The sequence below is a fragment of the Dipteris shenzhenensis genome, chromosome 21 (assembly GCF_047967505.1).
Source record: "Dipteris shenzhenensis isolate YYH24624 ecotype China chromosome 21, Dip_SZ_1.0, whole genome shotgun sequence".
Taxonomy (NCBI): Eukaryota; Viridiplantae; Streptophyta; class Polypodiopsida; order Gleicheniales; family Dipteridaceae; genus Dipteris; species Dipteris shenzhenensis.
The window spans coordinates 53487749-53515126 of NC_141616.1; the positions used below are offsets into that span (position 1 = coordinate 53487749).

Below are 27378 nucleotides of genomic sequence, written 5' to 3' on the forward strand. Positions count from 1 at the left end.
GCTTTATTGGGCCATTAATCTGTCTGAGGATGACAATTCCCAATCCACCCACACTTTTAGGCATGGTAAAAAACTTCCACCTGACCTTAGCAAGTTTCCTTTGCCCTAGCTCCCCCCCCCACACAGAAAGGTACGCAAAAGTGATTAATTTTCTCTAGAACTTTCTTAGAGGGGTACCAGGAAGAAATAAAATAAATCACAAAGGGATACAAAAAATGGTTAAGAATGAATTTTCTGAGATCTTAAGCTAATTTTATTAGGGTGGGATTTCCCTTGAGCATGGAAATTTAGATTGCTGATGACACTGTTGTTTTTTGTATGACACTCGCATGTGCATGCATGCGTGTGTGTGTGCCTCGCCAATGAAGGTTTGAGGCCTTGCCATTTGGAAATCTTGTTTCTAAGTTTTTGAGGACCCAATCACATCTGCTTTGTTGGAGCATTTAAAACCCATAGGGATTACAAGAAACCTGAAAATATCTCCTTGTATTAATTTGTAGCCTTTTGTCTCAAGAAAATCTAGAGGATGACTCCTTGTTCCAATAAAAACTAGTTTTATTGTGGTTAATCAAGGATCCTAAGGAAAGGCAAAGGTATTTTCCCCCTTCCAACTCAATACCTTTAATCTCACGTATGGCCACACCTTCTTGGATAAGCCATCCTAATGCATCTTTGGATATAGCAAACAACAAGGGGGAGAGAGGGCATCCCTGCCTAATGGACCTTTTTAAGTTGAAATGGGGAGGTGATTTCCCATTCATTTCAACCTTAGCTCATGCCTATATCAGCAACACATCCACATATTTTTTGAATCTAGGACCAACCCCCATCTTTTCAAGAGTGCACTAGATAAAGCCCCATTCCATCCTATCATATGCTTTGTGAAAATCCACCTTGAGGAAACAAATGTCCTGCCCTTGCTCCCCAGCATATTCTAGGCCTTCTCATAAAGTGAGAATTGTCTCCAAAAAGGTCTTCCTCCAATAAATCCCTTCAGTTCCTCTCTAATGCAAATTTTTTAAGTCATCTTTCTATCTCCTCTTTGGAATGAGTTTAATCATGCCTATTTTCATTCTTGGATCAAGGTATCCTTTCTCTAGAGACTCTTGTCATAGAAGTAAGAGGTAGGGTCCTACCACATCCCAAAAGTTTGATAAAACTCCACTAGTAAACTATATTCTCCTAGGGTCCTCCCCGTTCGAGCGAGGCGGTGGTTCGAGCTAGGACTTTTGTAAATTTTGACATGCTAGTATAATGGTCTAAGTAAAAACAATCTCTAAATAATATTATGCAAATTCAACAATTTTTTGTCAAAATTGATTGCTACTATAGTTTTAGACAAAGTTCCTCATGAGCATTGCTCAAATGCAATCGCTCGATGTTTCGGCTTACTCTCCCCTTAACAATCTCCTTCACTGCACCCTTCAATTCTTTCAATGATAGCCCTTTGTCAAGAAAGAGAGCATCAAAGTTAGATATTGTTTTGTGTCTGACTCTATTACAAAGGGCTCTAGCTACCATTCTCTCTATAGAAATTAGATCTGGTTCTCCCAAGGTAGGTATTAATCTTGCTATAATACGAAGACAACTCATTGGAAGCTTACCAATCTCACAAATGGTACACTTTTTAAAATATGCAGATGGAGAGCCAATACATGCAAAAGAGAGAAGAGAGTTCGCATGCAAGCTTCCAAAAGTCTTACGGATGATTGTCTGCAATCTTGCTATTGTCCTAGGTTGATAACCCATCCAATCTCATTCACTCACTCATTGCTCTAGGTTCTTTAAAGATCCTCTCCCTTGCAAAACTCACGACATAAAAATGAGGAAAGCTACAAAGCCCAATATCAAGGCCATGAGCATTGTCATTGACAAGATCATGAGTTTCAACTAAATCACAAGTTTTTCATAGAATTCAAAATTATCATAAATTGCATGCCACTCATGGGCTTTCCTAAGAAAGTCCATCCAAGAGTTAGGCATGATAATCTTGAGGAAGTTAAGGTGTACATCTTGCAATCAAACCTCTAGTGATGAGGAGGTACAACTTGTCAAACACGCAAATGAAGTTTTAAGGCAAGAAAATGTGGTAGTGTATTGGCTGAAACCATTGATAGATATACCTATCTTGCAAGCTTCAAATTGTGCATAGAGTTGGACTATCCATAGCATCCTACGTCTAAAATTGTTCTAGGAAGGAGGGAAGACCAAGACAAAAAAAAGGTGAAGATGGCCTCCTCTAGCGATAGAGGAGATAGGGTAGTCATCACCAACGAATCTTTTTGAAGCTACTAACTTACCCGTTAATCAAATGCTCCACCAAATGGCTTCATCAATACCTTTTCATGGCACATTCTCCAAAGGTGAAACACAATGTGACACCATTGCAATCCATTCAGATGACTAAACTAAGAATGGATCAAACACAACCTATAGAAAAAAAAATCGTAAGTCATAGATTCCTAGTTGTTCACCCCACACATCAAGCATACTCAAGGTGTTTTATTGCTCTTGTGGTTGTGCCTCGACAGGGCAATGAAACCCGATCTCAAAATTCCTAGAGTTGTTTGCCCATTCAAACTGTTGCGTGGATCACTTTCAAGAATCAACAAGGGGGAAAAAAAAACCATTACAAAATATAAATCAAAGCTTCCAACACTCTACACCCACAAGTGAACATTTTAATTTTTACCTCAAGTAAATGTCTATCTTCAAGCATCTCTTCACGCACTTATAAACATTAAATTTGATCAACACATGAAACCATGTGCAGCCCACCACACCCACCACAAGAATCTCTTCACGCACTTATAAACATTAAATTTGATCTACAATGAAACCATGTGCAGCCCACCACAGCCACACCACACCACACCACATTTCCCAGTTTGATGGGGATCATGACCACCTACAAAAGACCACTGTCTTGCACACATCTTTGCTACAATCAAACCAACAGCTTGATAAAAGTCTCAATAATAATGATGCAACAGATAATCAAAGTGCATGTCCATCCTATTCACAGAATCTCTGATAGAATTTCAAAGCTTCCTCTGGTAGAGGAAACTACTCTCAAAGCCCTTGGTGTAGATTCCATACCTAAGACAATCAGGAATATCATCTACAATCCCAAATGTTTGTGAAACAAGCAGCGCAGTCATACATCAGATCCTTCTGTGGATGTATATCAGTTCTTACATCTTGCGTTCGGCATATAAAACACATGACAACAATCCCGACCCACTCAAAGCCCCAAAACCACATTCACCACAGTTAACTATTGAAAGATTAAGCCATGATGTCACCTATTGAAATAATATACAGTCAAAGAGATCCTGATCAGCATGAACTAGGAATGATAAGTGTAGACCCTCCAATACAACAGGGCATGTGACCCCCAAAAAAACAAAAATGGAACAACTCCAATTTCCAATCATCTTCAAATTCGGCTGCAACCAATTAGTTATTCTGCAACATCTGGACTACAAAATAAATTTCAATAATCTAAGACATGTTTGACTTTTTTATCTCTGGCCTGGAAAGCAACAGTTTAAGAAAGACATGGCTTTTAAAGTAGATTGGGAATTTTCAAGAAGTAGCAGGTGCAGTCTTACACTTCCTTCAACATATATATATATATAGAGAGAGAGAGAGAGATAGAGAGAGAGTCAAATATGAGGGCATGAAATTCCACTGGTGCAAAATACAAGTGCTTTTGAATAGCAGAATCAATTCTGGCTCCTACTTTGTTTATGGAAGATAATAATTCATCACTAAAGAAAAATATGGACCATTTGATGCAAGATGATGTTGATGCTTGAAAGACACAAGCTTAAAACTTTAATTGCCATGTGGTTGGCACTCATACAGCAATGGTAGATTCAACTTGTATATTATCAGCCAGAAAAGCCACAGTCAAGCGCATTTCAGATACAAGGAAAATTAATGGAGCATGTAACAATTTATAGGACTCTGGTTATCTATTTCAACTTTTCACCTGAGATAATCGATGAGAATTTTACTTGAAAAGGGGTGGAGCCAGTCCTTTACTTTTATTAGTGAACAAGAAAAGAGAGAAGTAGAAAGAGAGGGATTGTACATCAGATAAATGCATCCAGTGCACCACCCTCTTGATCTCTAGAGAAAATCAACAAGAATCATCCAAACCCTACACCCAAGTTAACGTCCAATATGTTGATGTTACATTCCAAGGTGCAGCATATCTAGAAACCCAAAGAAGGTCTAGCTGCATTTATTTCAGCATGATTCATTTCTCCTACTCCCAGAATGCATCCTGTAAAGCAGCTATAAAATACAAGGCTAAGCTAGATCCTTTGGTTTCAGCTCTCCAATTCTTCTAAATTCCACCTAGTAGACAACATTGAATGCGGGTTCACATCCTTAGGCAGCTTCAGCCCATTCTATGATTAGTAAAAATGGGAAACTTCGATGTAGACATGGCATACAAACAAGATCATGGTTAAGGCAGATACTCACTGGGTGCATTTGACCTTACATCAAACCAACCTAGAAACAGTCTCATTGGTTTGGCGACTGGAAAGATAGATGCAAAATTGTGGGCAAAAAAATATTTGCCTGGTGCATCTATCCTGAATATGCCTTCATGAAATCAAAACCTAGCATGCAACCCTAGAAGGGCTGCATAAATATGGAGCGAACCCTAGGTAGTGCACAGGACTGTAACATCAAAGTAAGCAGATCTAGCAAAGTACAGTGGAAACGGTCCACCCTAACGCTACAATAGCAGCCTCATAAAATGATTAGTTCACAAGTAGCAAATATCCAGATAACAAAGCACTTTTGCTAATTACGCATTGTTCTATTCAGCAGGAGACCCACGGCCACGTCCCATTTGATTCCCAGCACCCCGCCTTATAGCACGAGGACCATTCCCACCCTGACTATCAGCCCTCCGATATCCATTGACAGAATTGAAATTGGATCCATAGTTGTTCGAAGCATAGGTATTTCCTGCACCAAAGCCTCCACGAGCTGTAGCCATACCGCGTCCTCTGTTGTTGAAGTCCCTGTCCAAGTCCTGCACACTATTTCTTCCTGAGCCTCGACCTCCAAAGTAGCCCCTGCCACGCATTCCATCACCTTGATAGCCTCTGCCTTGATTAAATCGCCCCCTGCCACCTGATCACAAAAATAATTGTCATAAGCTTAAGAGGCTAGCACAGAACAGCATTTCTTAAAGTGTGATGCTTGCTTGCATTCGCTATAAAATTGCAGGAAGTAATATTCTACCTCGTGGAACTGTAGGCATGGGTTTTTTTTCCTCCACATAAACTTGGCGTCCACCAATCGAGATGGGAGAAGCCTGAGACAAGAAATTTAACCTTTAAGACCCCAAGTACTTTTAAACCTCACAATGCAAATTTCGCAAGATGGTAGCAAATCAAGCACTGCCATACCTCTATCACACTCTGGGCTGAGCTAGGGTCCTCAAACTCGATGAAAGCAAAGCATACTCCTACCTGAATCCCCCACAAAATAGTCATTTAAAATTTGATAACATGAACCTACAGCAGCATTTCAGCACCCACATTACTGCCTTATGACCCATGGCATACCTTTTGATTTCTAAGGTTGACACCTCCAGGCTTTAATGGCCCGAATTTTTGGAACTCCTTCTCCAGCTCTGGTGATGTGATAGACAAGGGAAGATTCTTGACATACACCGACCGCCCATCACCTGAATATACCCATGAAGTTGAAGCTCTGTGTTGAATAGGAACTAGAAAAATAACACAAAGCCACTGACCAAGGAGCAAAACAAACCTTCAAAATCAGCGGCAGCGCCTTCATCTGGTTCATCTGAAGCTGAGTTTTGTCCAGCTGAAGGAGCAGCTGATTGTGACACTTGGGAGGGTGGAGTTGAGCGGTCAACCTGGGTGGGGGCAGCTTTATAAACAGCTGTCGGAGGTGCAGCAACAGAAGCACCAGACGCATCACTGCGAACCCGAAGCTGAAGAAAATGAACAAAATTGTCAGCTCACGTCATTTTCATGTAGCCTGGCCAGGCCAATTATTCAGTGAAAAAAAACTTGCTGAATTCACAGTGTTGGAAAAGGAATAGAGACGTACAATAGATGCATAGGACTTTTTGGGTGCTTCCTCGGGGTTTGCTTCCTCTACAGTAGGTGGAAGCTGCTCTTCAGAAGCTGTTACGCCTTCTTCTGGATGAGAAGGGGCAACTTCCTCAGCAGTATCTGCTTCTACTTCAGGAGCCTCTGGCTCCTCTGGGACTTGATAATCATCTTCTGAAGAAATACCCTCTTCAAGTGCAGAGCTCGAACATTCTCTGACCTCTTGTTGAGAAGGGGGCAGAGAGGGGGGCAGCTGCGTATCCACAACCCCTGTACCACAACCAATTGTTACTACAATACATAAGCAACCAGACGAATAAACAAGCATGTACTACAAAAAGATAATGTTCACCTTGATCTGGTACGTCTGGCGTTGGGTGGGAATCTGGATTTCCGTTTGCCAAAGGGGCGGCAATCGGCTGAAGAGATGGCACTGGCACTTCACCGTCCAAGTACCTGAACATATCGTTCAAGACAAAGTAGCCTTTCTCCTGTGGTGCTAAGAAAAAGGTTTGAACGAAATTGCGTTTGGCCCTGCTCTGGCTGGAAAGAGAGCCAGTGACCATTACGAGTACACTCCCATTCAAAGACTCGAGGGAGTCCACCGTCTTGATCTCTGCCCGGATATCTCCGTAGTCCATAGACATGACCTTTTGATAGATTTTCTGCACAAAAGCTCCAAATGGTATAAAGGCCAGCGCATCTCTGGCATCATCCTACATTCGTCGACCCGACAATACTTGTGACGCAAAGATGATATGAACCACTTACCGCCTGTGTAGATACAGTGTCCACGGCCCCATTGGGTCCTGCTTCTGCTCTCGATAGCTTGCTTTCATCTGTGTAGAACCGATGGACCACATGAGGCGACTGGTGGAGTACATTGTAATACTGATTGACGAAAGCATTCCCAACCTGATCACCGACATGTTCATCAGTCTCTTAAACACCAAATTCGCGGGCTATTCCACTCTGATGTGCAAAGGTGGGGATGAGCAACTTACAATACTAGCAGTCGCTGGCATCGGAGCGGCAGCGCTGCCCGGTTGGCCTGCCATCGAATCTGAGGGCAAAAAAGGCATGCCAACAGATTATGGAAGACGCAGGAGACAGAGATTTTCGTGCTGATGCAAGATCGCAGAGAACCCTCAACTGGAAGAAGGAAAAACTCGAATCTTGCGGAGAAGAGGCAGGCAAGGAGGGAGAGGAAAGAAAGGGAGAAGAAGCTGACCTGAGGGGGGTAGATCCTGCGAGAGCAGAAGGGATTCAAGCTCGATACGCAAGCGGAGTGCCCAGCGAGGGCAAGGCCGAGGGAGCACCGCCCAATACGAGTTCTTGGCGAAGAATATGAAGAAGATGATGATGAAGAAGAAGAAGAAGAAGAAGAAAAAGGAAAAGAAGGGAGAGGAAGCTTGAAAGGTTTGAGAAAAAGAAAAGAAACTGGTGTAAGAAGGGCAAATTAGGGCTTTTGGGGGGAAGCGAAGAAAAAGTTGGTTGCAAAAATGAACACGAGAGGGAGCTTTCCTTTTGTTGGATCTCAAAATTGAAGATGATGTATGATATGAGAGTTGACGATAGTTATTATGAGCACAAGGGTAGTAGAATCACCCCACATACAATTCACGGACTTCTTCGCATCAGAGATGCATCAGAGATGCGGCGTGCACAAGCTTCCCTAATGTCAAGCCTTCACTCGAAGGATGAGAGATGATGATAGTTATGAGAAAAAGAGCAGAATCACCCCACATACAATAGAGGGACATCTTCATATCTGAGATGGGGCGGGCACAATATGGTACATGATTTTTTTTTGTTCTGTGATGTGGACTTTTATTATTTCATTTTTTATGTGAATGTTCACATGGTTGAATTCATCCATTTTGTATCAAAAGTTTAAAGTTTGAGACATCGATTTTGGTCATTTTGGTGTTAAAAACATCTTTTGTGAGGCATAAAAATGAAGGGTTCGTGGTTCGTTTTTTTTAAGAAGCTATGTTTGACCTTAATATCCTCCTCTTCATCATCCTCTCCATCTAGCCTACTTCATCCCTGCTACCTCTCCATCCTCTTACTCTAGATTCTCCATCATCATCCTCTCTATCCAGCCTACTCCATCCCTTCTACCTCTCCATCCTCTTACTCTAGCCTTTGCTTCCCTAATGTCAACACTTCACTCGAAGGATGTTTTCATCTAGCAAGTCTACAACTCAACAACACAATGTAACAAATCAACCAGATCCTTGCGTACAAGCTTCTATAAGAGAGGTGAAAGAGGTCACTAGAAGGATGTTTTCATCTCGCAAGGCTACATCATCAATAGCATAGTGTAACAAAACAACGGTATCGTGGTTACAAGTTTTTTGTAAGAGAGGTGATATATGTGATTTATGTACTACATAGGAAAAAGACGGATACTTACAACCTTGCTTATAAGCTTTTGTAAGATAGGTAATAAATATCAAAAGTTGTGATCTATGTATTATATGTTGTTTTCCTAGGCCCTTTGTTGCATTTATAGCCCTATGCTCTGCACCTTTAAGCTTGCTCTTCCTTGATCTTTCTCTTTTTTACATCAATCATCATCTACTAAAAACCAAAGTGCTATGTTATGCACATCTAGAAAAGAGCTTTGCAAAATGGGAGATCATTCGCAACTAAGGAGTTAGAGCTGACTCTAACAAATTTCCCCTGTATAACAAAAGCCCTGCACCTTGGTGTCTTTTCACAACCGAATGGAGCCTTGCAAGGCCCTCAAACTGACTCTAACAAATTTGTTAGAGCTAACTCTAACAAATTTCCCCTGTATAACAAAAGCCCTGCACCTTGGTGTCTTTTCACAACCGAATGGAGCCTTGCAAGGCCCTCAAACTCTACAAGGAAAGATTCAAGAACGAATGTGCACAATAAACCTCACATTGGTGTCACTCCAGTACCTCCCTCATGGAAACTCCCACTTATGGCATGTTTTAGACTTAGAAGCATCCCCATGAACTATGGACATAGGAACACCAAGTCACAATCTCTCACCCACCTTGTAATATGACGCAAGCTTGGTGAAGGGCACAAAGTATCCATGTCAGGTGGGCTAGGTCACAATAGCTCTAAGATGTATACACCACCCTCATGGGAGGCACAACGACACATGGGGTGGACCAACTATATGGAGGGCACAATGAATCAATGTGATATGGAGAGGGCAACGAGCCGTTCCCTATGCATTTCAATAGGGCTAGTGCTTGCATCATAAGCATGTTGGCAAGTTAGAGATCATAACCTTTAAGTTGTTGTGTTAATCCTTGTATACCAACGCATTAAGCATGTCTTACAAAAAACAAGGTTTATGAGTGGAACTTTATCATCATCATCCATGAGTACTCTAATTGTTTGAAGGGAACGAGGAGGGGAGTAGTTCCTCAAGTAGTGACATCTGATGAGATGGATTAATTTTTTTAACATTGGCAACGTACATTGCCAATATCCAATGCTTAGTCAGTGCAACCACTCACTCAATATATGTTTCCAAGAGCACACTAATACTAGAGTACAACCAAGTATCAAGGGAGCCTGCCACAGAGGTTGATGAGCCAATGTTATCAAAAGTATGTCTTCTATGTAGCGTTCTAAACCATGCATGGAGATGCAAATAGCCTATGGATTTGATATGAGAGATGATGATAATTATGAGAAAAGGGCACAAACAAGAAATAAATTGGCTCTCTAGTTCTATAGCCTTGATACAAGAAATCTTCACATGAGAGATGGAGCATGCACAAGTTTCCTATGTTCAATAGAAGGACGTTTTGACTCAATAGTAAGAATTCCTCACATGTGAGATAGGGGCTCCACAAGCTTCCCTACGCTAAAGACTTTCACTAGAAAGGTGTTTTCATATGGCAAGGCCACAGCTCAAGGCCACAGCTCACTAGCACAATATATTCGTTTCCCATCCAAGATTGGCCCTCTATTGCATGCATCCACACCTCCAAGCTTGCTCTCCCTTGCTCTTCCTTGCTCTTTTCTCTTTTCTACATCAATCATTATCTACTAGAAACCAAAGTGCTATGTCAACTCATTTAGAAAAAAAGCTTTGCAAAATGGGAGATCATTTGCAAGGAGCTGGAGATGCATATAAAAAATCTCCCCTTGCACCCTTCTGTCTTTCCATACACAAATGGAGCCCTACAAGGCCTTCAAACCATACAAGCAAAGATATGTGGGAACACAGAAAACCTACACTGGCATCACTGGCGTCACCCCAATACCTCCCTCATGGGAACTCGCTCTTATGGCACATTTCTGATCTAGAATCATCACAATCAACTATGGGCACAACACACCAATTACATCATGATACAAGCCCTAGTGAAGATAACAAAGCATTAATGTCACATGGGGTGGTCACAAGAGCTCTAATATGTATTCATTGTTTGTGCATTGACATAGATATGGGCATAAAGTGTGCGGTGTTGTTGGATGTATGGATTATGACATGGCATAGTGGTCATTGGGGATAAGGGGAATCCCATGTTGAATGAATGTTATGCTCAGTAAGCAATGCATGTGAATGAAAGATGGAAGGATATTGGCAGCACAACTTGGTCATCACCTTGTGCATCCTCTCTTTAATTGATAGTTCTGGTACCAAAGCTTTAAGACTTTTCATCCTCCTTGTTGCTTCTAAACTCTGTGTCTATTGAGTCATCTGCCATTATCTTGCTTGTGTAAGTACTTTCTACTCAATTTTGGCCGTTGCCTTTTCCACAAGCATAAAGTTGTCTAAGAGTTAGCCCATGATGTGCTAGCATTCAGCTTATCCATTTAGCTTTGGCTCATATCAGCTCATTGCAAGAAGTGCCATATCTCTGCTCATGACATTTCTATATAACTAGCCATTGTTTTGTTGTGCAAAACTGGTCGACTCACAGTTTTGAAGGCTTTTTTTCTTGTACACAACCTATGTTGTTTACCACCATTCTTGTGTGATGTGACTTGTTGCAAGCCGTTGCCAACTTTTGGAGAAATTTTCCACTACCTTGAAGCTACGATAGACCCACCCAATCAAAATAATCTACAATAAAGGTGATGAACACAATGAGGGAGAAGCTTATGAAGAAGCAGCCAACCTTTTTCCTAATAATGCAACTACGTGACACGTGTGTGTGTGTGTGTGTGTGTAAGATTGGAGCCATTGGACGAGAGGCTCAAGAGAAATAGGCATCAATGGAGAGCTCATAAGGACTATAGTCATAGTCCTTCTGGTCTATCACAAAGTAAAGCTACCTTTTGCTCCATGCTACCAACCTAAAATATCCTAAGGGAAATCATAGGGCCCTAGGCCCATTGCATTCATAGGACAGTGTATCTATTGTAAATTTTGGCATCATGCCCACCTCCTTGAAGACAAGAGATGTACAAAGGATAGGATTCCTTATTGTCACTAAATGCCTCTAGGGGTATCAAGGGAGTATGTACTAGTGACCAAAAAACCTTAATGGCTTTATGTCTCCATGCTACTATCCCTAGGTACATGCAATCTTCCAAAGGGGATCTCCTAGGTGGGTGTTTTTTTACACATGTTAAAGAATTAACATTTCCTAAAGATAGTAGCACTAGATTCCAAAATCTAGGAAAGATGCCTTGTCCTCAAGGAACACGAGGATTATAAACATAAAGTTAGAGATGCCCATAAGGACATGGTATTCACCCATAAATCATGAAGTTAGAGCATGTGGTACTAGACAAAAAGTATGGTAAAATAGTGAAAAGTCATAAGGAAAATAAGGCATTGAACACCTACTCCCATAACTGAAAATGTGTGCTAAGTAGATTAGGAATATAAGTGCAATATAAGTGCGTGTGTGTGTGTCTCTCTCTCTCTCTCTCTCTCTCTCTCTCTCTCTCTATATATATATATATATATGCATGCATGCATACATACACACACACACACACACACACACATATGTCTAAAACATGAAGAGCACTTTGAAAGCAATGACTTGCAAACATACCAGTGAAATGAGGAGCGCTAGATGAGTATGCTATGTGTTTTATGGAACCCCAACCAAGGCAAACATGCTTTGCAGTGAGTGTGAGAAATTTCCCTCTGTTTTGGCTTGTTATGCTACACTGTGTAACTTTCGTATAACAAAGAATGTCAAGGTAATTTGTTTGGAATTAAATTTCAGCAATCTGGCAATACCTAATGAATGCATGCTGACTTTTTGGTTGCTAGAGCCTAGAGATGGTAGCTTTTTGAGATCATAGATTGCCTCTCCAAATTACCATTAGAGAATGTCAAGGTAATATGTTTGGAATTAAATTTATGCAACTTGGCAGTACTTAAGGAGAGCCTTGACAAGGCCATCTAAACATGAGGAAAATGTTGACAATGTTAACACTTGGATTGTTAGACTTAGGGTAAGTAAAGAAATGGACAAAGAGAAGAAGAAAATTGATGTGGATGAGAGTTTTGAAGAAGAAAGTGGAGGTGAGGAGAGTGAATTATAGCATATTAAAACTCTAGATGTGAGAAATCGAACTAAATATGTGCTACCACATGCTAGACCTGTGGTGTCTGGACCATAACTATTGAGGAGATCTAAAAGAGTAAAGTATCCTATTGACAGATTGACATATAATGGGTATACAACTACCCCCAAACTACAGGAGCAAGAAGTGATTGCTCCACTCAAGATGTTTAATATGCTCAAGCAAGGTCAACAAAGAGTAGATAAAGGTTAAATCAGACCTTCAACAAGCTACTTTATGTTGGTTCAAACCTCGCCCACCATGAATTCTTGCCCAATTGGGGCATAAGACTAAGCTGAGTGACTACTCCCGTAGGCACTATGAGCGCTCATAAGAATCAAATACCTGATGCCAATGCTATAAAGCCAAAGCTAAGGAACCATCAACCCAAATCCAACCCCTTTTTGAGATAATGGTGGAGGATAATGATGACGATAAGGATGATTTATGCCAAGTCCCTCCTCATCGCTACTATAAGGCTTACAAGATCCAAGACCAAAATATATTCTTCCCGTAAGCCAAATAGACAAGGGAAGAGGGTGGCCATCAAGGCTATAACGTTCCCACTAAGGTAAAGGAGGTGAGCCTTGTGCTGGAGGGTGTAGAGCCTCAACCGATGTATATCGTCTTGATGACCACACCCAACCAAAGGAGGATGATGTGATTACATTTCTCCTAGAATATAAGGACTGCTTTGCCTAGAAGTACACAAACCTGAAAGGTGTGCCTCCCAAAGTCATATAGCACACCATTCCGGTGATGCATGAGGTCAGGCTGATCAGAGAAAGACCTTACCCCATGAATCCCAAATATGCGACGATTGTAAGAGAACAAATCCAAAAATGCATACATGAGTAGTAGGGCATAGCATGTTGAGCCTACTTGCTTTGATGAGGCAAAAAAAAATTCAAATTGGAGAAAGGAAATGGATCCCTAAGTTAAGAATGATACATGGAAGCTTGTGAAGTTGCCTGAAGGTAAAAAAGCAATTGGCTTCAAGTGGAGTGCAAGTCAAATGGCATTGTTGAAAGGTACAAAGCAAGGTTAGTTGCCAAAGGTTATGCCGAAACATATGGCCTAGATTATGATGAGACATTTAGCCATGTGGTGAAGATGACTATGATAGGGACAATGATTGCACTAGCAAGCATGCATGAATTGAAATTGTGGCAATTGGATGTCAAGAATGTCTTTTTGAATGGAACATTGCATGAAGAAGTGTATATCCATGTGCCAGAGGTTTTAGTACACCTTAAATATCCATTGCATGTGTGCAAATTGTAGAAGGCTTTATATGGATTGAAGCATGCACTTAGAACATGGTGCAAAAGAATTAATAAGACATTGCTAGAAATGAAATTCAAGCTATCAAGAGCTGACAGTTCACTATTTGTGATGCATGAGAATGCTAAAATGATGATAGTTATCATATATGTTGATGATTTGATTATTATTGGCAACCATGATGTAGGAACCACAACAATCTGACATGAAAGACCTGGACGAGTTAAGATATTTTCTTGGAATTGAAGTCGTGTATTCACCTACAGGTATTTGGATAGTGCAAAGGTAATATGCCTTAGACATGCTTGAAAAGCATGGGATGATGGCATGCAAGCTGGAAGATACCCCTTTGGATCAAAGCCTAAAAATGCTTGATGATGGCACTTATGTGTAGGATGTCACCATGTTTAGGAAATGGTTGGGAGCTTCATATATTTGACCATCACGAGACCAGACTTGAATTATGCTTGAGCAAGTTTATGGTTTATGATTTTCACTTGGTAGTGGCATGGTGAGTTGGTGGCATAAGAAACAACCTACCTTAGCTTTTTCAAGTACTAAACTTGAATACCATGGATCAGAGACGGTTGAGATTATGGCTCGATGATCTGGGAGTATGCATTGATGGTAGTGTTGTGATCTTTTGTGATACTATGAGCAGCATCATGCTAGCAAAGAATCCGGTCTATCATGCTAGAAACAAGACATATTGAAGTCCACTATTACTTCATACAGGATAAAATGATTATTGGTGATATTGATTTGGTGTAAGTCAAAACCAGTGAGCAAGTGCTAGACATCTTTACCAAGACATTGGGTAAAGATAAGTTCAAGTATTTCAGAGAGGCTTTAGGCATGTATGATATGCAAGCTCATGTTGAGCTTGAGGGGGAGAATGTTGGTGCATAGACATAGATATGGACAAAGAGTGTGTGGTGTTGTTGGATGTATGGACTATGCCATGGCATAGTCGTCATTGGGGATATGGGGAATCCCATGTTGAATGAATGTCATTCATGTGAATGAAAGGTGGAATTGATATTGCCAGCACAACTTGGTCATCACCCACCACATCCTCTCTTCAACTAACCTTCACTACCCTCATGGGGTGCACAACATGTTCATGAAATGGGCTAGACCACGACAACCCTTGAAGATAACCACTACCATGTGGAGGGCACAATGCATCAATGTGAGATGGAGAGGGCGATGAGTAATCGCATGCGCATTTGCCCTAAATAGGGCTATTGCTTGCATCATAAGCATGTTGGCAAGCCACTGATCATGACCTTTATGTTATTGTGTTGATAGTTTCATACCAAGGCATAAGACATGTCTTACCACCCAAAAAAAAGGTAAGAGGAGGCAAGGTTGATGAGTGGACCTTTACCCTTGTCATCCATGAGTACATCCATGATTGCTCTATTGTTTGAAGGGAATGGCGTAGAGTTCCTCAAGTAATCACAATTGTGAGATGGATGAATTATCTAAACATTGGCAAGGTATGTTGCCAATGTCATATGCTTAATCAATGGAACCACTCATATATGCTTCCAAGAGCACACTAGTACTAGAGTACCACCAAGTACCAATGGAGCCTCACATAGGGGCTAATGAGCCAATGTTATTAATAGGATGTCTCCTACGCAGTGTTGTAAACTTTGTAGTAACTAACTTGCAAGAAACAAGGAGAGATGCAAGGGACAATGCTGTAATCCATCAATCCTATGATATTGGGAGAAATGGCCTTGGAGTGCAACCAATTGAAGATGTCACATCCTAAAACGATCTTGTTCAAGCCCCAAGGAGCATTGTTATAAAAAGATATAACTCAATCAAGATCAAGAATTTGCATCTAGTGGCCTACAAAATAATGTAAAAACTCTTGACGAGTAACAAACCTAGAACTAAGGAAGGTGAGAGAATTCTAATGCAATCGAGTGAAACAATACTGGTAGTTTTGCACTAACCCAAACGGCAAATTAACCATAGAAGACCTAAGTGAGTTTGACATAAACCCAAGTGTTCACCTGGGATAGAGGGGAGGAATGTGAGGAGGCTTGACTACTAGGGTAGTAATTACTATTAGGGTAGTAATTAGTAAGATTCAGAGCTAGAATACGAATGGCTAGATTCCAAGGATCGAAGTGCTTGTTCAAGATTTCCATGTAATCTAGGAAAGTATCCCATATAGTCACTTGCAAGGTTTCTATAAATCACGTGCCATCAATGGGGGCATTACCAAGTCTGAGTATACAAATTACATGGTGCTCACATTACAAAAGGTACAAAGATGGCTCAACTAGTACTACTTGGTGAATCCCTTCTAAAGCTAAGAACAAATGTGGGATGCCTTCTTGAGAAAGTTCATAAAGAAGATTAACGAGGACGATTCATGAGGACTAGAATGAACAATTCAAAGGCTAGAGATAGTGCTAGATTTTGTAGTAAAAATGATGATCTTTATACCTTCATTAATCAATCAAGTGATAAACCTTACTATTCAGTGATGTCGACATGGTTACTAAGTCTTGCTAATTGATTGCACTTAGAGGTACAATTAATGCAAATACTCGATCCCACCATAATATATAAGGAGCTCCTATAGCAAGCATACAAAAATGGGATGAATTTATTGTTCAAGAGAATACAAAAGTTCAGAGAGGATTTGGTTTGTTTTATTGATGTAAGTGAAATTGCAATATCTCCTTATTGGCTCTCACCTAATTCCTCATTGGTTTTCTCATATATATTTCCCATCTACCTATTCTAAAGGCCCTTGATCTCAACAAATTATTCCATGATGTAACTTAAGGAGAAAGGTGATTTAAAAGGCCTTTTCTTTTCAGTTGAGAAATTCAATTGATGTGGAGTACCCAAGCTAAGGTTAAAGGGATAGAGTCAAATTTCATGCAAAGAGGGGGCCTTGAACTCATGACATCCATCACCCATTTGCAAGGTCTTACAACTAGGCTACACAAACATTTTGTAAAACATGTAGAGTAAAAGGGTTTTAAATTCTCACCCTTGTAAATAAGATGGGAGGTGGCCCCTTCCCTCATAAATAAATGGACATCCTCATTAATCACCCTCCTCTTTACCCCTTCTCTCTCCTCCTACCTTTTCTCCTAATTAATACATTTTTGAGTTCTTTTCACTCGGGGGGGACATATTGAGCATATCTCTGGATAAAAACAACATGGCCTTGAAGAAGAAGACTCACCACTTGATCATAAAAGGGGAACTCCAAAAGGTGCCCAAGGAGTTGTCCACTCATGAGAACCCTAGGATGGATGAAACATGGTGCACAAGGTGTACAAGAACCATGCATACAAATGCCAATGAATGTTGAGCAAGACAATACAACACACACCAATGATCATTGAATTTTATCCAAGCAAAAAATTGCAGTATGTGCTTGAAACTGACCAAATAAATGGTGACAAGAAACTCCTTAAACCAAGTACATGAGAAGATACTTTTTTTAAAGAACGGAATTACAAATCAAAGTTTGAATTATAGTGCTCAAGAACTACTTTGTAGTAGCCATGGAAAGGAAGAGGTGGATTTCAAGGTAGGTGGTGGACTCACCTTGAGGGAAATGGTCGAGACCCATAGAAGTACCAATAGTAAATTCTCAAGTGGTGGACTCACCTTGATTGAAATGATTGGATCCCCCATTAATAAGTTCTCACATGGTCACAAGAGATTAAAGGTTAATCATAAGGTTAAAAAAGAAGCAACCACTACAAACACAAGAGATTTTCAAGTAAAGCTTAAATATTGAGATTGCAAAGTCAAACCCATGGAGCACCCAGTTGAAGAGCTACTAATCGAAAAAGTTTGGTACATCAATTGTAATGCAAGAATCATGGATATGGATTATGATAAGGTAGAGAACCATTCAATAGTGGTTTCCCAAAGTGGGACAATAATGGATGGACACGTTTCTACACCATCATAAAGGTTAAACGGCTAAGGTCTAGAGGTGATCCTAGGCCTAGGAAAAAGGTAAAGGATGCAAAGGAAAAGTGCAAAGAGGACTCGATTGGGAAAAGGTCCAATTAGGGGTACATAACATCCATGTAATACCAAGTTACAGTCATTGGTTTTAGGAATTTCTCTAGAGGGATCCAAATTAGGAGGTCATCTTTAGGGGAAGACATGATGAAGAGAGAATGAAGAAGTTGACGCATGATGAAGAGAGATGAAGAAGTTGACGCGACGAAATCCTCATGGAGACTATGGTTAGGTGGTGAATGGATCTTGATGGTGGAGACTGTGGATCTTAGGATACTCGCCACCTAAACATAAAGAAAACTCATTCACAAAGAAGACAACTTGCCATCTAAGCATAAAAGAGGAACTCTAAGAGGTTCCCAAGGAGTTGTCCACTCATGGGAACCTTAGGAGCACAAAGTGTATAAGAACCATGGATACAATTGCCAATGGATGTTGAGCAAGATACTATAGTATCTATGACTGTGTAAGATATTACACCAAGGATTATTGGATTTTGTCCAAACAACTATTGGAGTATGTGCTTAAGAATGACCAAATAAATGGTGACAAGTTAAGAAAATCAACTTCAAAAGAAAGAAACTCCTTAAACCAAGGACATGAGAAGATACTTTGTTTGTTGACCAAACAATTGGAGTATATGCTTGAGAATGACCAAAAAAATGGTGACAAGTTAAGAGAAGCAACTTCAAGAGAAAGAAACCCCTTAAACCAAGGACATGAGAAGATACTTTTTTCATGACAATGGAATTACAAATCAAAGTGTGAATGTTAGAGTCCAAGCATATGGACCTACTCTGTAGTAAATGTGAAAAGGAAGAGGTTGATTGCAAGGTAAGTGGTGGACTCACCTTGATTGAAATAGTCAAGATCCACAAGAGTCCCCAATAGTAAATTCTCATGTGGTGGACTCACCTTGATTGAAATGATGGAATCCCCCAATACTAAGTTCTCACATGGTCACAAGGTCATGGGTGATGCATGTAGCCAGAAGGTTAAAAAAGAAGTGACTACTATAAGCCTGAAATATTTTAAAGTAAAGCTTGAATATTGAAATTACCAAGTCAAACCAATGCAAACCCAAGTTGATGAGCCACAAACCCAAAGATCGTGTTATGTCAATTGTAATGCAAGAATCATGGATATGGCTTACGGAACCATTCAATAGTGGTTTTCCCAAGTGTGACAATAAGGATGGGCATAGTTTCTATGCCATTGCAAAGGTTAAATAATTAGGGTCTAGAGTTGATCCCAAGCCTAGGAAAAAGGTAAAGGATCATAGGAAAAGCCTAAAGTGGACTCAATTGGGCAACGTCCAATTATGGGCACATGGCATCCATATTAATACCAAGTGCCAATCATTGGTTCTATGAATGTCTCTAGGGGGATCTACATTAGGAGGTGATCTTCTGGGGAAAGATGATGAAGAGAGAACACACAAGTTGATGGAGGAATGTCTCTAAAGGGATCTAGATTCGAAGGTTGTCCTTAGGGGAAAGATGATGAAGAGAGGACACACAAGTTGATGGAGGGATCCTCATGGTTAGGTGGTGAAGGGGAGCTTGATGGTGACTATGGTTGGTGAAGGGGATCTTGATGGAGACTATGGATCTTGGCAAAGCTCTTGATATTACAAGGAAATGTCATTGTGAATAGGTAATGGCACATCAAGGCCTAAAAAAATTCCTATACCAAGTTGAACAAGAAACTACAAGGGGAATCCATCAAGCTATAAATGCTAAGGATGCAAAAAGAGTCCAACCATTGAGCTATAACACTAAGTTCTTTAGATATGATAGTCGATGGTCCATTATATCCTTGAAGTATTTGACGATATCCTTTCTAGTAGTTCCCAGTGATGCTCACATGGATTTACCATGAATTGGATAACCAAGCCTATTGCATTATGAACATCAAGTTTGGTTCCTATCATCAAATAAGTAAGTTTGCTAATTATTTGCTAATATGTAGCATCTTGGGTTGTTCCATTATATCAATCTGGTGCAATGGGGCCCTCAACACCTTGTAAGGCAACCACTTCCCTCCTATGGGGAAGAAAATCAAGGATCCACTCTAGTGGCTTTGGCTAGGGCTTTCTCCTCCAAAGAGCCTGCTGGGTTGACCTTATTCCGTCAATGGTGGATACTCCTTTGGTTTTTGGTTGGTGGGCTGATTGTTTGCTCCAGTTTTCTAGGTAATTCATCGAATAAGCCTTCGAGAATATTGGTGTGGATGGCTTTTGATCTCTTCTATGCTTCATGCCAAGAGGCAGAGGTGTGCCCCAGCTTGCCTTGATTTCTGTTTACCTAACTTGAGCTTTGCCATTAGGTCGTTGATCTGCAAAATCAGCAAGTTTTGCCCAATTGACCTTGGCTCCCCTTGCCACGTTCAATGCCTTCTAGACTAGCATTTGGGGCACATAGATGTCCAGCATCTTGAGTTGTATGCTTTCAAAGAGGAACCAAAAGAAACTATTCAAGTTTGGTAGTTATGTTCATTGGCCATGCAACCATGAATCTTCACTAAACAAATCATGACATTCAGTTGCTAAGGCACAGAGTCATCATCCATGTTAGGAACTTGAGTACTATGGCTACTTTGGCTTCATTGATTGTTACCTCTCATATTTTTGCATAGAAAGTCTTCATTTGTTCATTATAGGAATTGATGTCTTTGAGGGCCACATCTCGCTCAAAGTTTGCATTCCAAGGGATGCAATGTAGCCAATGGCTCAGTGGATTGCTATGATTGGCCGTTGCCAAACAGGTACAACATTGATCTTCTACCCCTTTGGTCTTTAGGCTTCTTCTTCTTTGCAGTTGGCCTTTCACCCTTTTTATAGCTTTTTATTCTAGCTAGCTGGGCATTGTTCACTATCATCATAGAATGTTGTGGGTGTTGGAGTGTGTTTTGGAGGCTGTGGAGGAAAGAGATGGTTGATGGCTCAAAGCATGCATGAGAAAAGTGAGATCAAGTTTTTGAAAGGCTTATGTATGGGGCATTTAGGATTTGTCACCAGATCGACATGTTAACTATTGGATCACCGCCCTCTCCAAGATGCTCCTCTCCACCATCATCAGATTCTCCCTCGTCATGGAATCATGGCCTTGTCATGTTGTACTTTGGTAGGCGTTCATAACCCATTTTGGAACTTGCCTCCATCATGATCTTGCCTAATTTCCCCATTAGCCCTAATTTTCTATGTAGCAACCCTTTGGATTGGTGCCCATGAGGTGACTCTTTATGATTAGCTTAGTGAATTTTGCCCAGACAAATTAAACTTGTGGCCAAAACAATTTGATCTTCATTTGCTTTGGCAGTTCAAGATCTTCCAGAATGACGGTCTTGTTGGCAAAGCATTTCTTAATTTAATACAGTCCTACCCGAGTTTAGAGACAAGAGCAACCCATCGTTTCTTAATGTGGCATGTCATGCCATGCCTTCTCGTCCAACATTGGATCAAGCATTTCTCCTCCAACACTAGATTACACTTTACATCCAAGTTGCCAATTTTAGATGCTTCACTTCTCAAGGGCTTCTTGCTATTCATATGTTGAATGGCCACCCTTAGATTTAGCGCAAGGAATTCCACTAGTATGGCTGCCTCAAGATTGAATGCCAACTAGAATAGAGTGTGCTTCATTATGACCTTGATTGTCATTTAGTAGGCCCATAGAGTTTGATCCCAATTGCGAGGTGCTCATTCATCATGTTGTGAAGAATTGTTTTGAGAACTTTGTTTATTGTTCACCTTATTTGCAAACAAATAGTATGTTGTTGATTTCTTGTATTTAATCAAGAATTCCATTGTCATGATGTCAATGACTAAATTGATAAAGTATATCCCTTAGTTGGACATGATTTTGAGAGTGCTCTCAACGGAAGCAAGAACGGAAGAAAAAGGGAGAGAGACAGAGAGCCACACAAGTTTTGGTGGGTGCAGAACCACCCTAATCTTCTTTTTCATTCATTTATATATGTGTTTGAGTATTGTACATAACCGGGGTAAAGGCACAGTGACCTTTAACCCCCACAACCTCCCACTTAAAGGACAATGTGCCTTTAAGGGAGAACAACCAGTGAGCATACTATCCAATGCCCATCAATACACGACAATAATCAAACCGTTGACTAGGTAGACTCTTCGTCAGCATATCTGCAGGGTTATCATCTGTATGAACCTTGACAAGCTCTATGCGCTTGTCCTCAAGTACCTCCCTGATGAAATGGTACCTGACCTCAATGTGTTTGGTCTTTGCATGAAAGACCGGATTCCGTGCTAGTTGAATAGCACTCATGGAATCACTATGCAATGTCGGTACACCTGTATGAATCCCCAAATCTCCCACTAGCCGATCAAGCCATATAGCCTCCTTGCAACCCTCTGTGGCTGCAACATACTCAGCCTCTGTGGTAGACAAAGCAACGCACTTCTGTGCACGAGACATCCACGACACTGCACCACCTGCAAAGGTGAACACATAACCAGAAGTGGATCTCCTACTATCCACATGCCCTACATAGTCTGAATCTGTGTACCCAAGTACACGCATGTCTCCTTTACCAAAGCAAATGCACATCTCCTTGGTACCCTTCATGTACCTCATGATGCACTTAACTGCCTCCCAATGCCTCTTTCCTGGATTAGCCATATACCGGCTAACAACTCCCACTGCAAATGCAAAGTCTGGTCTAGTAGCTATCATAGCATACATAAGACTCCCAACTGCTGATGCATAAGGAACCTTGGCCATCATGGCCCTCTCCTCATCTGATTTGGGAAAATCTGTATGACTCAGTTTCACATATGGAGGCAATGGAGTACTCACTGCCTTCCCCCCCTCCATATTGAAACGCTGCAATACTTTTGTAACATACTCTTTTTGTGAAAGCCAAAGGAGTTTCCTACTCCGATCACGCGTGATGCGCATACCAAGAATATGACCTGCAAATCCCAAATCCTTCATATCAAAGGCCTCATGCAACTTGGCCTTTAATGCATCTAGCTCATAAGTATTCTTGCTAGCCAATAGCATATCATCCACATATAGTGCCAAGATTATCAGGCTATTATCCTTAGCCCTTTTAGTGTAGAGGCAGTGATCAATTTCACTCCTTCTAAAACCCTGGGACCGAATGAAAGCATCAAATTTCTGATACCATTCTCTAGGCGCTTGCTTAAGACCATAGAGACTCTTCTTCAGCTTGCAAACTAAATGCTCTTTGCCCTTTTCTTCAAAGCCTTTCGGCTGCACCATGTAAATTTCCTCATGCAAATCCCCATGCAAGAAAGCTGTCTTGACATCCATTTGGATAAGCTCCATATCCTCTACTGCCACTAGTCCAAGCATGCATCTAAGTGTGGTCATCTTCACAACCGGAGAGAATATCTCATCAAAGTCCACACCCTTCTCTTGCTTGAACCCTTTAGCAACCAAACGGGCCTTGTACCTAGGCACATCATCACCTGTGACCTTCATTTGGTAGACCCATTTACATGGCAATGCTTTCTTTCCATGTGGCAAAGAAACCAAGTCCCAAGTCTTATTCTTCATAAGTGAACTCATCTCTGATTGCATAGCATACTCCCACTTGCGTTGATCCTCACGCATCATAGCCTCTCTGTAGCAAGAAGGCTCCCCGCAATCAGTAAGCATCACATAGTCTACCCCTGGAACAAACCTATCAGGCGGTCTAGACACTCTAGATGATCTTCTCAATGGCATTTCAGCTTGCTGTCCCACCTGCATATCAGCCACATTTGGCTCATCATTTCCACCAATAGATGATCCATCATCTACCCTTGATTGTATACGTGTGGGAGTACTTGGTGGTACCATTTCTTGTACATTTGGTGCATGGACAGCTTGCTGTCTATCAACATATGCAGGTGGATTCACATCCTGGAAAGTGATTCTCCTCATTTCCACATCCCTCATGGGTGCCTTATGCATCTTCTTCTCATTGAAGACCACATCATGGCTGCGTATGATCTTCTTTGCTTCTAGATCCCAGAGACGATAGCCCATCTCTCCACTTTCACCATAACCCAGAAAGATGCATTTCCTAGACTTAGGATCTAGCTTCTTTCGAAACTCTTTTGGCACATGTGCATATGCCTCACACCCAAATATACATAAATGAGAGTAAGAGGGCTTCTTGCCACTCCATGCCTCTTCAGGAATACCACCATCCAAACTCTTACTAGGTGATCTATTGATCACATGCACTGCAGTCTTCATTGCCTCAGCCCAAAAACCACCAGAAAGACTTGCATTGGAAAGCATGCATTGCAACCTTTCTTGAATGGTACGGTTCATCTTTTCTGCAACTGGATTTTGCTCTGGAGTACGAGGGGATGTGAGCTCCCTCTTAATCCCACGTGTATCAAAGAAATGCTGAAAGTCATGAGAGAGATACTCTCCACCATTGTCAGTCCGTAGGCATTTAAGCATTCTACCTGACTGATTCTCAACCAAGGCCAGCCATTTCTGAAATACCTGGAACACATCACTCTTCCGAGCTATAGCATAAGCCCACACTTTCCTAGTTGCATCATCAATGAATGTCACATAGTATTCAGCCCCGCCTAATGACCGTGTAGGCATGGGACCGCATACATCTGAATGCCCAAATCAAGCTTTTCAAACTCTTTCTTTCCCCTTCTTTTATGGGCTGATTTAGTCTGCTTCCCATAGAGACAGTGCTCACAAAATTCAAAATCAGAGAAACTCAAATGCGGTACATAACCCAAACGGCATAAGAGTTTCATTCCATTCTGGCTCATGTGCCCCAACCTGCAATGCCACAAAGAAGTGCTTGGCTGCTCGGTTATTGCAACAACATGATCAAATACCCCTGATACATGTAAGGGATACAAAGTCCCACACTTGGCACCCCTAGCCAAAAGCATAGAGCCCTTTTGAATTTTCCAACTCTGAAAGCCAAAAGTGGTGTGAAAACCAGCATCATCTAGCTGACCCACTGAAATAAGACTCTTGGTCAGCTTAGGCACATGTCTCACATGTTTCAAAACAAATGTAGACCCATTTGCAAAAGAAAACTTTATGTCACGTGCTCCCACTATGTCACATGCATAGTCATTTCCAAGATGCACACAACCTGTCTTTCCACTATCATAAGTGGAGAACCATTCCCTATGGGGAGTAACATGGAATGAAGCACCAGAATCCAAAATCCAATCCTGGGAATATGCATCATCTGAAGTGGTAAGCAACTCTGCAGATAAAGTAGACATGAAGAGAACATCATTGTCACTATCATGTGTGACTGCATTGATCTCCTCGATCTTCACTTTTCCTTTGTCCTCCCTTGGACTCTCTTCCTTTTGATTTGCACCCCAATTTGCATTCTTTTTCTTATCCTTTTGCTCTCTTTTCAACTTGTAGCAATCCTTTTTCATATGGCCCTTCTTGCCACAGTGGTAACACTCAATGTTTTGTGCCCTGGATTTGCTACGAGACTTCCCTCTTTCTTGGGACTTCCCCGTGAACTGTGATCTACCCCTTTGAACATTTAAGGCTGCATCCTGCTTGTTGCCATCCATAGACTTCGGTCTAATCTCCTCGGCCAACAAGCTACCCACAACATCATCAAATTTCAGTACTCCACCAGGTGCAGAGTTACTGACAGCTGTACGGAAGGTATCCCATGAGGATGGCAATGAACATAAGAGAAATATTGCCTTAGTCTCCGCATCAAAATTCATTTTCTGAGCCTGAAGCTGGCTGAAAATAATATTGAATTCATTCAAGTGAGAAGCAATGGAGACCCCTTCCTTCATCTGCAGCCCAAACAACCTCTTCATGAGGTAAACTTTATTAGAGGCAGTTTCCTTCTCATAAGTGGCACACAGTTTCTTCCACAAATCTTCCGTAGTCTGCTCATTTACTACTGTGAAATAAACTGACTCTGCAAGATGAAGTCTAATAGTAGACTTTGCTAATGCATCCAACTCATTCCAATCATCCTCAGACATATTTGCAGGCTTAGCTTCAATCCCTGCCAAGGGTTTAATCTACTTCTTTTGAATAAGCACATCCCTTATTTGTTCTTTCCACAAAGAAAAGTTTGTCCCATCAAACTTTTTAATGTTGAAAAACTCCTTTTCAGACATGGAAGAGGATGCCATGATGCAAATAAAGCAAAATCCCAAATGCTAGTGTCTCAAGAGAGAATCACACCAAATACCAGGTGCACCCAAATGTGTATGCCACAATAGAGTGAAATATCACCAAAATTCAAAGCTCAAAGCATCAAAAGATGCATCTGACTCATGTGCATATACTATGCATCCATATGAGCAAATCTGGCCCAAAAGAAAATGCCAATAAGTGCCAAATGACTCAAGCATAAACACTGTCCACTGGCATATGCATCAATAATATCTCATCCAAGAGAGCATAGCACTATCAGTGCATCACCTACAATGTGTCAAAGTTGTCCCTCAGCATAAAATAGCATCCATGTGCAAAGCGTCCATAAAAAATAGCATCCCACAAGGCAATTTGGGCCTATCAACGCATCCAATAAGGACCACAATGCATCCAAATGGCCTATAAATCATCCACTACAACCTAATGCATACCACGAACGAGCGCACACTGCTCAAACTGCAACCAGAGTGATCTGCATAAGGTATGCTCAAGAAATCATAGTCCCATGGTAATGACCGCTACTGAAAATAGAACCTGAGATGCCTCAAAACATGGGCGCCATTGCATAATCGAACTCAGCAAGAAAATCTGCAAATATCTCTCTTCTGCCAGAACTCCAAAATCCCAACCGATGAGTGAGAAATGGGAGTCAACACTTATCCATTGCCATGTGGCATAAATCTAAGGTTTCAAAACCTTAGAATGAAAAATGCATAACAGAGAGACGAAATCGAATACACAGAGATCTATAACTCTGAAAATCCTCCACCGAATTGCGCAAGAACTGACAGGAAGGGGTTTTTGGGCGTCCGGAATGCAATGGGACAGACGGTTTTGGAAACCGTGGTCTCAATCACTGGGTCCATGGAACACACGGACTGAAAAACGTTTTTGGAAACAGAGCTGTTTGTAAACTCCACCGGAGTGCGAATGATGAGCAACATAGAAGCTTTAGGACCTCCTGAGTCCACTGGAACTGACAGATCTGCAAATGGTTGCTCCAAACTTGAGTTCCAACACCCGGGCAAAAAACGCAGGAACTGACACAGTGAGTCAGAAATCCAATGAAATGATCCCAGATTCAAGAATGAAGCTGTTTCCAAGCTCCTGAAGTGAAGTGGACACCAAAAGCAAGCAATAGTTGCCTCTACAAGTCAATACGGAGTCTCTGTCATCGAACGGAACAGGGAAAAGCTCAAAAAACGACTTTTTCTTTGAAACCACTTAATAGGCTCTCAAAACCACTTCGCAAA

General features: G+C 41.2%; 1 protein-coding gene across 1 annotated transcript; it reads right to left on the bottom strand.

Moving 5' to 3' along the window:
* Window positions 1–4463: 4463 nt before the first annotated feature.
* On the bottom strand, window positions 4464–7662 carry LOC147889068 (nuclear transport factor 2-like). Its single transcript, XM_087392302.1, has 10 exons — window positions 7345–7662; window positions 7118–7176; window positions 6885–7028; window positions 6466–6778; window positions 6112–6383; window positions 5806–5992; window positions 5598–5719; window positions 5439–5501; window positions 5272–5344; window positions 4464–5160 (listed from the first exon to the last, which is right to left on the bottom strand). Exons 2-10 carry the CDS (start codon window positions 7169–7171, stop codon window positions 4841–4843), a joined length of 1548 nt encoding a protein of 515 aa, XP_087248428.1. The 5' UTR covers window positions 7172–7176; window positions 7345–7662; the 3' UTR covers window positions 4464–4840.
* Between the last annotated feature and the right edge of the window lie 19716 nt (window positions 7663–27378).